Source organism: Hoplias malabaricus, chromosome 11, assembly GCF_029633855.1.
Source record: "Hoplias malabaricus isolate fHopMal1 chromosome 11, fHopMal1.hap1, whole genome shotgun sequence".
Classification (NCBI taxonomy): domain Eukaryota; kingdom Metazoa; phylum Chordata; class Actinopteri; order Characiformes; family Erythrinidae; genus Hoplias; species Hoplias malabaricus.
Window position 1 is genome coordinate 8,790,088 of NC_089810.1, and position 14,407 is coordinate 8,804,494.

The 14,407-nt window shown below is 42.4% G+C and overlaps 1 protein-coding gene across 3 annotated transcripts in view; it reads right to left on the minus strand.

Annotated features, from left to right (window-relative positions):
- megf11 (multiple EGF-like-domains 11) overlaps positions 1 to 14,407 on the minus strand; it is a 147,742-nt gene that overhangs the window by 29,034 nt on the left and 104,301 nt on the right. For all 3 annotated transcript variants that reach the window (XM_066684558.1, XM_066684559.1, XM_066684557.1), the window contains 5 exons: positions 13,926 to 14,100; positions 10,350 to 10,470; positions 7,116 to 7,279; positions 6,865 to 6,967; positions 467 to 613 (listed from right to left, as the gene is read on the minus strand). In XM_066684558.1, the coding sequence (XP_066540655.1) occupies positions 467 to 613; positions 6,865 to 6,967; positions 7,116 to 7,279; positions 10,350 to 10,470; positions 13,926 to 14,100 (710 nt within the window). The remainder of the gene's footprint in view (positions 1 to 466; positions 614 to 6,864; positions 6,968 to 7,115; positions 7,280 to 10,349; positions 10,471 to 13,925; positions 14,101 to 14,407) is intronic.

The following is a 14,407-nucleotide window of genomic DNA, read 5'->3' on the forward strand; positions in this document are numbered from 1 at the left end:
GGCCTTAACATAACTGAATGTGTTTAGCATTATTTGGATTGTGAGAAACAGAAAGTATAATCAGCCTACAAGACTTTGCAGGTGTAAAATATATATCCAGTTTCTTTAACAAATAAAAAAACCATGTCTCTCGAAAAGAATGGAATCTGTAACTAAGGTTGTACACCTTACAGTATTTTGTTTACTGGTAAATTATATTGTTTAGTGGTCTAGGCTTTAAAGTACTTTTTGCTAAGAATATATTATTTCTTCTCTTTCTCTTGACACTAGAAAACCATACTTCTTGGTCATTTGGATTGGAAAGTAAGTAAACAATGAGGTGTCTCTAGGTGATAAATACAATGAACATAGTGGCATATCCCAAGGCACACCTGGGAGGGTTAAAACCAGAGACTGGAATTTAAGGGCTCTTTTGAGAAAAAGAGACAGATAAAGAGAGTGTGAGCATCTCACTAGGAAGGCTTACTTCTTTTGCAGGAGGTGCCGCGGTAGCCTGGAGCACACACACAGGTACCATCCTCAGGGGAGCACGAGCCTCCATTCTGGCATGAGCAGGTCATGGAACAGTTGGGCCCCCAGAAACCCTGAGGGCACACGTTATCACAGTGGATCCCTGTCGAAATAAAACACATAAGCACACAGGCTCTGAGAGACTCTTATGTTTTTTGTAAGACAAACTGAACACAGAAGAGGCGAGACACGCAGAAATGATACATACCCGAAAACAAAAACAAAATCAAATGTGCTTTAAGGGAAAGAAAAGGTGCAGGGGAGGGGATGTGTAGAGAAAAGCTGCTGCAATTTTTTTTGGAAGCTGTGACAACATCAGATCTTACATATTTCCAAAAATATCTTTCCAAAAACAAGGAGCCGGTGGGAAAGAACAGGAGTCTACAGCACTGCTTGAGTACTCTACATAAGTGCGTCTGTGTATGTGCGTCCGAGAGCAAGGCTAAGCTGACACCCAGGAGGTTGTGTGTATGTCTCTGTTTGTGTGCGCGTACGTGTGTGTGCGTGTACGAGTGAGAGCTGAGTGGCGGCGCACTCTGAAGACATCAGTCCTGGTTTTGAAAGTGCGGGTTGTGTGGGTTCAGGCGTCTCTTGGCTGCAGCGCTCTGCTCTGCTCTGTATGTATTTTTGATCAGACTGGGCCTTGCTGCCAGTGCAGCGTGTTCATTAACAGGGCCGAGTCCCCGGAGCGGCCCGGCCTCCTCTGCCATTCTCTTTCAGCTGTGCTAGGGCTTGTGTGGAGAGTAGCAGGGGAGAGGTCCACCAGGGACACACACTCACACACACACACACAAACACACACAAAAAAAGAGACGGACTGCCTGAATTGGAAATGGTGAAATGCAATGTCAGAAGTGCATGTAATGCAGCCAAAAAAGGAGGTCACTTATAACTAGGCCCGTCACAGTTATTTCATAATCTCCTGATCGCGATTATATGAGCCGTTTGCAATTACTTCCTACTTTCCACATCTTGGTTGCAGTGCTACAAACAGAATGTGAACAGAGAGCATTCTTTTAATTCACGGTTTTGGGTAAAATTCAAGTAAAATATAAGAAAGCAGCCAGACACATCGTGCCTTTTAAGAACACAACAAAACTTCTAAGACGTGCTATTACCCTCTTGGAAGATAGAAGTAAGTAAGGTTAATTTATTTGATGTTTAATAATAGCACCATTAGAGAGCAGTCAGCGGTGAATAATTTTTTTTTTTTTGATGTAATAACACTTTTCTATTGGTTAATAAAAAATATGTTTTTCTACAATAAAGTAATTATTTCTATGACAATTAATCATGAGCTAAAATTCAAGTTAGGATAGGCCAAACACAGACACACACACACACACGCACATGTATATATTTGTAACCACTGATAAACTGTAATACAGGACGAAATTCCCACAGTATACAGTGGAAGGCCATGAAAATCCAAACTACACTGACCCTTTTAACAGTTAAGGTGAGTTATACTTCAGATACAAAGATTGAGAAGAAAGTGAAGAGTTCAGCACACACACTCAATTGCACAACCACATATAAGTGTATGTACTCCCTAGTCTTTTCTTCTCACACACACACACACACACATTCAGAGCACCCTTTCAAGCAGCAGCCTTTTCTCAGGAGCCCTCATTTGAAATTTCCTTTGACAGAGACTTCTCCAAGCGAGTGGCACGGCCATTAAAGCCGCATTAGTGGCTCAGCTTTGAATTAAAACTGGCTCCAAACTCTGAGTACGGCCTCCATACCTGCACAGCCTTTGTGAGGGAGCAGAGAGGTGGTAGTGGAAGGGTGGGGGTACTGACGACGTGGGGACTGCAGGGGCAGGCGATTAAGACAAGCCCAGGCGCTGCGCTTCAAAGAGAGGGCAAGGCTGTTTGAGCTTCTTTTGGCATGGGCAGAAAAAACACCACCCTCTCTGCTTTTACTGTCAGCAATGAATTAGAAGAGTGCAGTGCACAGAACCTAACGGTGACAAACAGAGAGCCTGTGGGGCTCAGAGAGGGAGGAGGACACAACAGAAAGAAAGGAAGAAAAAAAAAGGAAAGAAAAAAGCAATAAATGAAGCCTAGTATGAAGTTAAGAAAGTACAAGAAAAGAGGTAAATTAGTGCAATAGGACACAACTTCCTCTTTCTGAGTGGGTAGGAAGGAGCTGGAACTGGGTACTTTAAAGTACCTGGTTGCTCATGGTTCAAAGCGAGCTGGGTAGGGACAACACCAATGCCAGCAAGAGCTGGACGGTGCAATAAGGAATGAAAAAAATTTACTGACCTGTCAGAACTGATGAGCAGAGTTGTGTAAAGTCCCCAAAAAAAACAACACACGGATACACAATAATTAAACCGTATTTAATGTTAGCACCTCTGTTATTGTTATTTTCAAAGCCCACTGTTCCTGTTAGTGACTGTATTTTCATACGTTTCCAGCTACAATTTGGGAGGGGGGCAATTTAGAGGTAAACAAACCAGGTACAAAGTACCAAAAAAGAGTAGAAAGTAGTGAACATACCATGCACTAGAAAAGCGCCAGTAGTGTGTGATTGGGAGAGTCTTAACTAAGAGCTAGAACTGAATAAAGTGGTTTAAAAAATAAGCAGGACATAAAAATATGGAAAGGAAAAATAGGAAGGAAAGGACAGAATCTCTACAGACAAAATATAAAGAAATAATGTCTCGGCACTAGCAGTAGCCAATTAGTATGAGGTGAACAGAGCGTACCATCGTAAAGTTGTTCCAGCATGTATGGGCTACCATATCATCTACAGGTTCACACACACACACACACACACACACACACACACACACACACACACACACACAAGGGAATTCATATGCATCATGTAAAATATACACATAAAAGCGCTGCACATGCCTTTGAACATGTAAAATGCCTAGTGATCACTGCACAAGCTTCCTATATTGAGGTTATGTAATACATAATATAATGAATGAGCAGTAGTGTAGTGTGTGAGCGCACAGCGTGAATGTGTTAGTAAAATAATGGTACATTTTTTATGAGCTTCATCTGCATCAGGGAATACTGTGAAGTCTGAGATAAAATAAATCTGCTTTAAGAAAGCCAAAAAAGGGCAGTTCACTTATGAGATTTAACAGTACACTTTGTTACACTGTATACTGGACAATGAACAATTCAACACAGAACCTCTTCCATCTCCTCTAATCAATTCAAAGCCCTCTGTCCTCTGTACCAGTTTCTAACTGGTACAGTTTCTCTCCAAACACCAGGTCCCCTCGTTCTCTCTCCTGATTTCTCTTTCTCAATCTCACCAGCTCATGCTCTCACGGTCACACCTACGCACACCTACACACACATACCCAGACTGAGCATTTAATCTCTTTCTCTTCCCATTCTCCTCTCCTTTGATAAAACATTTTCTCAACCTGTCTATCCTAGGGCATAGCTCCACTTTCGATTCATGCTCCATTCCACCCCTTCGTCCTTCTACCTCAGCACCAGCACAGACTACTACATAAACTCATCCCAGAGGAGCAGCACATCCATCTTGCTTCTCCACTTCAATTTCCCTCTCAAGCTGCTCTCAAAACAGCGTCTGCAATATCATATTTACTAGCTTTCATGATTGACCATAACTTATTAGAACCCACTTATGACCCATTTATCCTCCACACCCTGGATACGGTTCAAAATTGGTTTCTTTCCCATATCAATGTGTTAAAAGAGCTAATATACGCATTATAATTTTAATATTGTTATAAATACAGAGATGGTAAAATTATAATGATAAAGATGTAATGACCTCTATTGGTCTATTATTAACACTCCATGGCTTTCCTATTTTTTATTTTTATTTACAAATAATTGTCTAATATTTTTAAAGAAAATATACTCAACTATATATAACTACCGTAGACACTGAGAATTATTGAGCAGATACACTTTGTATATGTCTATAGAAGACCGTTAAATAAAATGAAATGTTATTTCATGTATTAAAAGCACATGCTCCTAAAGTCACCATGCAGCCACAGGGGCTTAAAGCACCCCAACATTAGGTATAGCAGTAGTAGAGTCTTCCCTAGAGTGATGGTGCACCATTCAGTACCTCTGTGATGAGTCAAAGTGGCCTTTATGATCCAGTACTAACATAAATACCAAACCTCAATAATGGCCTTGTGGCTTAATTACATCAAGTTCTCACATCAATTTTCAAAAATATAACGCATGTAAAGACGGTTATCTCCTCTCTTCTCTTTCTCACTATCTTCCTTGCCTCTTTCTTTCACCCTTTTCCCTTGCTGTACACGAAAACACTGAATTGGGTTTCTTTCACTTGTCTCTTATTCCGTACGTTCTTCCAAGACTGTGTTTCTCTGCACGCCCCATAAATCACCAGCATGCACTGCGTATCTCTTTACATGCTCCGTGTGTCTCTGGGGCCCATTTGCACCCTGGTGAGTCCATTAGGCCAGGCAGATGTCCGAGACCACTGCAGGATTCAGAGCGTGAGATTTTTGTGGCGCTAGTTCTCTTCTTGTCGCTAATAAAAGCAGAATCCATTCTCAGAACAGGTGCCTGGGTGGGGGGAGAGACTGAGAGCCCCTGCAGGCATCACCTCTCCATCACAAGCCTTCTGCCTCCTCCTGAACATAGGATATCAGTCTGTTCCACACTTTAGTACTCTACTAACACAAACAAACAGCTCCAGAGTCAGACGCTTTTTATTACACATGGGTTTAGGCGCAGTTTGAAAGCCTGCGTGTGACCACATCGTTGTTAGCTCCATCCTTTTGTGAACACAGTGTAATTATATGGCATGTTTAAAACAGCCAGGCATTATAAATACTCTGTTGTTCAAAGAGCAGCTATATTGGGCTGCCTTCAGGCTGACTGCTGGAACTGTTTGTACAAAAAGTGGCAGCTTTTCAAATTTGCTGTGATTAATTGTGGTTTACATTGTCAATCGCTAAACTGGATGCGGTACAGAAAGTGAGGAAATATCTGCAGATCTGTCAGAATAGTTTGGCAGCTACAAATCTAAGCAGTGTAAATATGGTGATAAGTACAGCCCATTAAAACAAAAGTTTCCCAAACTGGGGTTGTAAACTAAATAAAAAAATATATAAAGAGTAAAAAATGAGACAACCCTGCAAGACCTGGTAGACCAACAGATCCAGACTATAGGTTGTCGCTTAAACAGTCCATCACTAATTTCGATGTCATACAAATAAACAAGGAAATCCACACCTCTGATTTAATGGTGAATATTACACTAAAAATGTTAACAGGGACAACAGTGTACCTCAGCTTTATGGTAATGATAATGTGAAGGATCATTTAGCAGCTGAACAGATTATTACAGCAATGCTCAACAGAAGCTCAGCACAAATCTATAGTCATGAATACTAATTCGCTACATTTTCCATACTTACAGGGGTGCACTTAAGACCTCACTGACTCCAGAGAGGAATGAAAATGACACTCACATCTGTTGCTACACACAAGCTAATTTAAATGTCCCGACATCTTGTCTCAGTCACTAGCTCTTGTACACTCCTGTGTAAACTTCAGAAGCTACCATTAATTTATTTGACTTCCAGCTAAAATTACACAACTTAGCACATTATTTATTGTTTGGGAAATATTTCTGTGGGGTTCCAAGAATCCAACAAATAGCCTGGAAGGTTGAAGTCAATGAACAATAAGTGAAAATAAAAAAGATGTGAAAGAAGTGAAAAAGATTTAGAGCAAAATATATATGACATAGAGAAATGGAATTTGTACAACTCTGAAAGACCCGGTAGACCACCAGAACTCTCAAAATAAGAGAGACAGAAGCTTTCATCTTTGAGAAAATCCAGCTTGCATCACATTTTAAAATTTTCTCCAGCTGTTTCTGGCCACCTTTATAACAGTGTATAATCACACTGTATAACAGACTGGGTGCCCCAGAGTACAGACATCAACATCAGTACATATTTGACATTCCTTGTGTTGTGAGAAGAGAAAATCAAACAATTTCTAAGAATGAACTTGGAGGTGTGAAAAAAATCCAGATAGAAATCTTGGAAAAACTGTGAAAACAAAGTTCCCCAAAAAGCATGGAATGTATAATAAAAGCAAACCTTAGTCGCATTAAATACTGTTAAACCTTGAGTTTACATGCGGTTATTGAGGGTATTAAAAATGTCTTCTGCTTTTTTTCCCCCCGAGACTTAAAAATATATAACTTCGAATTAATGGCTGTTCCCACTGGAAATGAAAGGTAAGATATATATGGTTCATGCACAGCACTGTATATGTGAGCATCTATCAATTAAAATCAGGGTTTATTTTTATAAAGTGAGTGTTGCCAGAGCATGATGTAACTCACCTGTCCAACCTGCCAAACAATGGCAATGACCACTGACAGGGTCACATCCATCAGCATGGTTACAGTCACAGTGTTCCCGGCACTCCATCCCGTAGGTGCCATCCTGACACACACATGCACACACAAACACACACACACACAAATCCATATCAGCCCAAGAGTGCACACTGTCATATTATGACATACTCTGTGTCTGTGTGTGGCCCCAGGCAGGCAGACATTACAGTTGGCGAACACACAAGCACACTCACAGGGCATGGAAGTTGGCAGTGTTCACCCCTCCAGCCTGGTGCACAGGAGCAGGAGCCATCCATGGGGTCACATGCAGCTCCGTTTACACACATACAGCTCTGATTACAACCCACACCCCATGTTCCACTGGAGCACAAGATAGAGCAGTCCACACCCTGCCAACCTGAGATAAACAGGAGAGAGGGAGAGACTGAATTTAAGAGCAATGACCAGTTTTCCAGGGTTTACTGTTTGCACACAATAAGCACCAAAAAAATGCCAAAACACTTAAAAAACGACAAAAATTTGTGAGTACTGTGATTCTTTGTAAACCCCTATGTGGGGTTTCCGACTGGTCCATTAGTCTCACTGAGGCATATTCGAGAGCTTGCTGGTTCTATCCCGAGTGAGGCCAAGAGCCCTAAGAGAACACAGCTGGCTTCTCTCTGTCTCTGGGTGGGTTGGTAGGGGACCTGAGCAGTGGGCACATTGTCCAGTTCAAAAAGAGGTGACAGTTCACACCCCACGTCTCGAGGGAAGCATGTGTTGTTAACAGCAGATGAGGTTGAATTGTAGGTGGCTAATGATTAACACAATCATTTAAATAAAAATGTATTGCGTTAAAATAACAAAAATTCTATTAACAAAAAAAAGAACAAAAAAGTGGCGGCACGGTGGTGCAGCAGATAGGTGTCGCAGTCACACAGCTCCAGGGACCTGGAGGTTGTGGGTTCGATTCCCGCTCCGGGTGACTGTCTGTGAGGAGTTGGTGTGTTCTCCCCGTGTCCGCGTAGGTTTCCTCCGGGTGCTCCGGTTTCCTCCCACAGTCCAAAAACACACGTTGATAGGTGGATTGGCGACTCAAAAAGTGTCCGTACGTGTGAGTGAATGTGAATATGTGTGTGTGTGTGTCTGTGTTGCCCTGTGAAGGATTGGCCGCCACTCCAGGGTGTATTCCCGACTTGCGCCCAATGATTCCAGGTAGGCTCTGGACCCACCGCGACCCTGAATTGGATAAGCGCCTACAGATAATGAATCAATGAATGAGAACAAAAAAGTTAGAATGAAGCCAATAAACTCAAATGATTTTACGTGTCATGGGAAAAGTGGTTTAATTTCCAGTCAAAACAATCATTAAGAACAAACTATACTTAACAGTTATTTTGTGATATTCATTCCCAAAGACACAAGCATGATGTTCTGTTTGCTTGACTCTTGTTAAGAGTACAATTTTCACTAGCTTTTAATAATATTTTGAACCCCAATTCTGGAAACGTCTTCTTTCTCCTTCCATCTGAATGCCTTTCTCTATATCCACTATCCTCAGGAACGTCTCCTGAAAAGATGAATGCCCTGTGCTTCAACTAGAAATGAAATAAGAGAAGGACAGTCTTTGCCCAGTACAGTGTAATTAAACAGACCTGGATCATAAGTAAAAGCAGGAAAATTCCATGTAATGCACACTGCAAAAAATGTGATATAACTAGATCACTACAAATTCTGTGGCATTTTCCCTGTCGTACTAGAATTAGTTGTTGGGCACACATACGCTGGTAAACCAATGAGCTGTGAAATTTCTTACAGTTTAAGCATTGCTATTTACTCGGTGGTGTTTTCATTTACATGTGGTCTATCATTAGTCTGATAAAAGCATTTGATCAGTGATCTGTACACACATCATAGTTTGAAAATTGCATTCCATAGTAATGTATAACAATAATGATAATAATCTGTTAAATTGCCCATCCCTATCATATTGGAAAACCCATTTATGCACTCTTTCTTATCGTCTATTTACTCTCTCACAGCCTTAATCCATGTAACCAGGAAGAGGTGACTTCAGAACACTTCTTGTCAACAAAACCCACTACACACGACACTGTGCGGCTGCCTCTTTGCTCAAATGCGCCCACTCTAGTCTATAATTGAGTCCAATCAATAGGCGAGAGTATGAGAGGGAAGAGAGGGGAAGCAAGGTCATATCTGATAAAGGCGTACGGGAAGACCTAAGCCTCCTGCTGCCAGTGCTGCACAGTGGTCAATGAATGGAATATATGCATGGCTTAAGACCGGGCATAAGAGGGAGAAGGAGAATGATAGAGAGAGACTGCAAGGGAGAGATAGAGGAGGAAGGCCGTGGAGAACACTGGCATTCAGCAGGGTGGTGAATTATGAATGGAATGTAGATTAAAGGTGGCGTCTGTAATGAGCCTGGGCCCGAGCTGATGGGACTGGGCCTGAAGCCCTGTTGCTGCCGTATGTCCTAGTGGTGCTGAGCTCCACTCACCATGAGCCCATGTTTATGCAGCACCACTGCTGTCCCCCAAGCACAGTTGGCTGCGGTCAGCCAGCTGCCATGAACCCACGCTGCTCTCAGGAGTTCAGGCCATGCTTTTTACATCTAAATCGACTCCTGCATGTGATTCAGGAACATTATGTGTAGGTTTTGAATAAAGTATAGCCATTGTTTCTGACGCAAAAAAATTAATATTTGCAGCATGTTCTCATGCATTTGAAATTGTGCATTTGCTACAGAGAATACAGGTTGTAACACAATGAAGGTCCCTACTGCAGCATTTACAGATCCAGAGGAGGAGGAATTCTCAAACCATCGATGACTGCCTTAAAGCAGAGTAAGATCTGATTAATTGGACAATGTCTAATCGTTCATAATGATTCTGATTAAGCTACACATTGATCTGATTCCTGTTGTTCAAGCTATAAACTTGTTTGGGCTTATGCAAATCCCGCTAATCTATCTGAGTATGAGGCAGACTTTAAGGCAAGGCACTACAGGCAGAAATGAGGATTTTGGTCCTGTTTATTATCTAAATCTGCATCATTAAAATGTTTAAACGCTATAGGAATGTTACAAATGCTTGATCCGCTTCAAATGCTGGTGGGGATATACCCCTGTAGTTGATGCTTGACACTGAGAATTATGACAAATATCATGCTACGTGAGAACAACTTAATGCTGCAACTTGTGTTTACATACTTGAATACAAAGTGTATATTCTAGCTAGATTTCCTAATAAATTGAAATCTAACATCATCCGAATGCTTTATTATTTTTTAATATGCAGATCTATGCATATTTAAGCAGATAGCATCTAATTTGTATATGTGAGCATGATATTTTTGCAAAACCTCCTATACAACTAGTAATTATATGAAAATCCAATTTGTTGTGATGCTGATTTTTCGTTGTGATATAACTCAGTTCATCTAAAGTGAGCAAGGGAGTGTTTTACCTTCTTTGCAGATGCAGGAGCCATCAATGTGGGAACAGGAGGCCTGATTATGGCAGTGGCAGGTGGATGTGCAGTTAGTTCCATAAAATCCAGGAGGGCATGTGTGGGAGCAGTCATCTCCCTGAGAAACACAACCGCAAACACACACACATTGGTACATATCTAGTACCAAACGGACGGCACAGTGGCTGGCTTGAAGCAAACATGTTCATTGACAAGAAATTAAAATTTTTGCAGCACTTCCTAGACCCAGCTCCTAGGGAGAACAATAACCATGTTAATTAATATCACCAGTACTAAAGCCTCTCATTTCTTCTTATTAGTATCAGACTCTGACTGAACATTCATTGCATATTACCCAACTGTGAACAACAGGGAATAAATGTGGATGCAATCTCTGTGTAAGAGCCATATCAAAATCCACGTGGTCATCCCTTCCCTGTAAGAGAGGAAAAGAGAGTGAGAACTTGGCCCTTCTCTCCATCTTTACAGCATGTGGGAGCAAAAGAGGCTTGGAACTCCGGTACCAGAGCCAAGCTCCCCCTCTTTCACACTGTTTTAATGAGCCGGTGGTGTGTGCGGTACCCGGTCCCTCAGCCCCTTGCTCAGCCATTACAGTCCAGCGGCTGGTGACAGAGGCACGCACAGAGCCCTCAAAGCCCCGGCCCCCAGCTGAGCCGAGACCCCGGGCTTTACCGACTCCTCTCTCCCCGAGCTGGTCATCACCAGCGAGCGTCTGTCTCATCCTTGCCTCTGACTGACAGCTGACACAATGATTTAGCCTCCCAATTAGTGGAGCAGCAGCCAGGCACAGGGCGTCTCCTGCCTGGCTCTCACCAGTGCTGGGGATGGAGTGCGCTCATTAGCATCCAGAACTAAGCTGGAGCGCACAAGCCTGGATGAGACATTCCAGAGGGCGCCGAGGGCAGTGAGAGACACTCAAAGTGAATGTCTCTCTCTCTCTTTCTCGCTCTTATTCTATTGCTCCATCTTTCAATCAGCCTCTTTCAGACTCGCATGCTCTCACTCCTCATTGCCAGCTTTCCACTCTGTGTCGTTTCCACTTGCCTTTCCTTCTCTTTCCCCTCGCTTTGTCTCACGTACGCTGCCGTTCCATCTGCACTCATTCTCTCCCCACATGCCCACATGAAAAGCTTACATCTGCGAATTAATTTTTTATCAATCTACCGCGCGGTTATCTTTGTTCTGCTGGAAAGTGACAGCTTCCAGACTGCTAACATTGGCAATTCTCTTCTTGCAGGAGGTAGTGAAGACGTGGGGAAAAAAAAAAGAATAGTTTGTGAGGGCAGCAGCGGCATGTGCTGGCTAGAAAGTTTGTTGGCCCTCAGTTCCACCACACCAGCAATGAGTGATCTGTGGGTAAAATGCATCTCCAGGCCACTAAATGAACGCAGGGATTTGGAGGCTCCTCTGAATGAGATTCAGACCACTCACTGTGGCACTAAGGAAGAAACTTCTCATAGGGGATGAAGCAAGTCTTCCATTTACAGGAAAGCTGTTCTTGGTCACAATGAATATGTCATGTCCTAAGATGTTATGGAACAGAGTGGAACAGCATATGAATAAGTTATCACTTCACAGGAAATACTGGCAGAGGACCCTGGCTTGAATTAAAAAGGAATCAGTCACAAATAAACAACGTAACTGATCTTTATTATGGAAGAGCACATGGAGACACAAATAAACCACATCTCTCAATTTCTGATTCTAAATTTGTTTGCTGGCAACATAAAGCTAAAAATGTGTGAAGATACATGTTGGCTCAAACTTCTTGTTAACTGTGAACAGTGCTCTCAGAGTCATGATATGTACAGCTCGTAAGAACAACTAATTTGTATAATGAATAGAATGTGGCTTGGTGGCAGTCACTGGAAACTGGAACAGTGAAGACTGAAAGCTTCCCGAATAATGAGAACTGCATACGATAAAGAGCAATGTCAGGGTTCAGACCAAAACTGAATCTGAATTTCCAATCTATTGATCTTTTGTAAGGAGAGTTGGGTGAGAATACATTTCCATGTTTTACACTTTCAGAGTGCTACCACCAGCTTCTTTGAGGCAACACCCAAACTCAGTATAGTACCAGCATCATTGCAGCACAAGGAGCTCCTCGTCTACCTCCAGACATATCAGTGCATATGATCGGCTCAGGACAAACTCCTGGGGGCCATTACATTTCTATTATTGTTTCAGGCCAAGGCCAAACAGCACAGCCTTGTTGTCTGAGAAGACTGAATGAAGATCTCATTGGGAAACGGAGCGTGGCGTCCCCATTCCGTCACGTGGCAGCTGACTCAGCCTGTTTGGCCAAAGCTCCTCTTGCTGTGTTTAATGGAACTGGCACAAGGCCCCCCAAATCCAAGACTCAGAGCAGGTGGAGAAAAAGACGATGCAGTCTGTGTCTCCGCTCGCTGGTTCAAATCGCCACAGTGACAGAACGGCAGCTCTAGCCAAGGTAAAAGTTGGCAGAAATGTCTTACTCTGTGTTTGTCTTAATCGGGCCCACTGCTTCAGTCTTTATCTCTAACATGGAGTCTACACTTTCTTTCCTTTTGCAATACTCCCCACTCTCTGTAGCATGAAGTGTATGCAGTAGAAACTAGCTGCCTTTGTTTGTCTTTCTTTTTTTAATTAAATATTTTTCCTGAATATATATATATATATACATATATATTTTCAGTTGATAAAAAACACTCCACATAAAAAAAAATACCAAAATAAAAAACCACCAACCAAATTAAAAAAAACTGAAGGTTGATTACTGGCTTATAATAACTCCTAATGAATACTGACCACCCAGTTTAATCCAGTATCCACCTCCGTATCCTCCATCTCATTTCCTTCTCTGCTTATCAGCTGCTGTTGGGAGAAAACTGATCCAGAGCCCATTTTTGATCCATGGCTCTGATCCGTGTAACATGCTCCATACACTGGCCACTTTATTATTAATGTCAGAGGGAGTCTAGTCTAGAAAACATAATCTATTCCAGAGTCCATGTACCTGGCTCTCCTTCCTCCATTTGGCAGGGCCTTTGTATTAAGTCCAAACCTGCCGTGTAATAGGGCACATCCATTATGAGGCAGCATTAAGCTCCCATTGCCTGCTGAGCTTAAAGGGTCTCACCTTGTTCTCAGCTTCCCTGCAAGAGACGGTGAGTGTTGCAAGTAGATGTGTGTGTATGTGTGAGCAACCCTGCTAAAGAGATCATTTTCAAAGCACTAAACTTCACTTGCTGATTTGCTGCTTCAAGTGAGATGACATAGAAACAACTTTGAAGAACAGACTCTGAGACCAAGTGGCAGATCTCTATGACAATGCACTACTCTTCTTTTTGATATTGCTCAGTAAACATGCAATTACCGTCAAAAAGTGTTTTTTTTTTTGTTTTTTTTAACACGTTACACTTTCAGAAAGTAAAGACAAGGGTCTCTCTTTTTAGAAGCAATGTAATCGTCTGAAAGAGCTGAGGAGTCAGGAGTCATTTTACCGTATTTCATCATAAGAGCATTGAATGTGATTAAGCTGGTGAATGAAATGATGATGTGGGGACTCACAGTGAAGCCGGGGGCACAGACACATGCCCCACTGACCCCATGGCAGTCTGCCCCATTGGCACAGTGGCACTGAAGGCTGCAGCCCTCACCGTAGTAACCTGGAGGACAGGTCTCATTGCAGTAGAGTCCTGTCCATCCTGCTGCACAAGAGCATTCCCCAGAGAGAGGGTGACAGCTGAGAGAGAAAGAGAGAGGGTGTGTGAGAAAGAAAGAAATAAAGAGAGAGAGAAAGAGAGAACAGACACAATGCAAAGGGCAATGCAAACATACGTCAGTGTTCCAACAACAACAGAGTTAGGAAGTTAGGAACCATGGCCAGGTTCAAGTTCATCCATCCTGCTGTCTGTGTGCTCTATTCAGATGGATGGGGCATCCTCTTTCTCCTTCATACTGTAATGAGCTCCGCTGTCTTGGTGCCCAATCCACCCATATCAGGACATTAACATTGCATTAGCCATGAATGCGGCTGAGAAATAATGAAT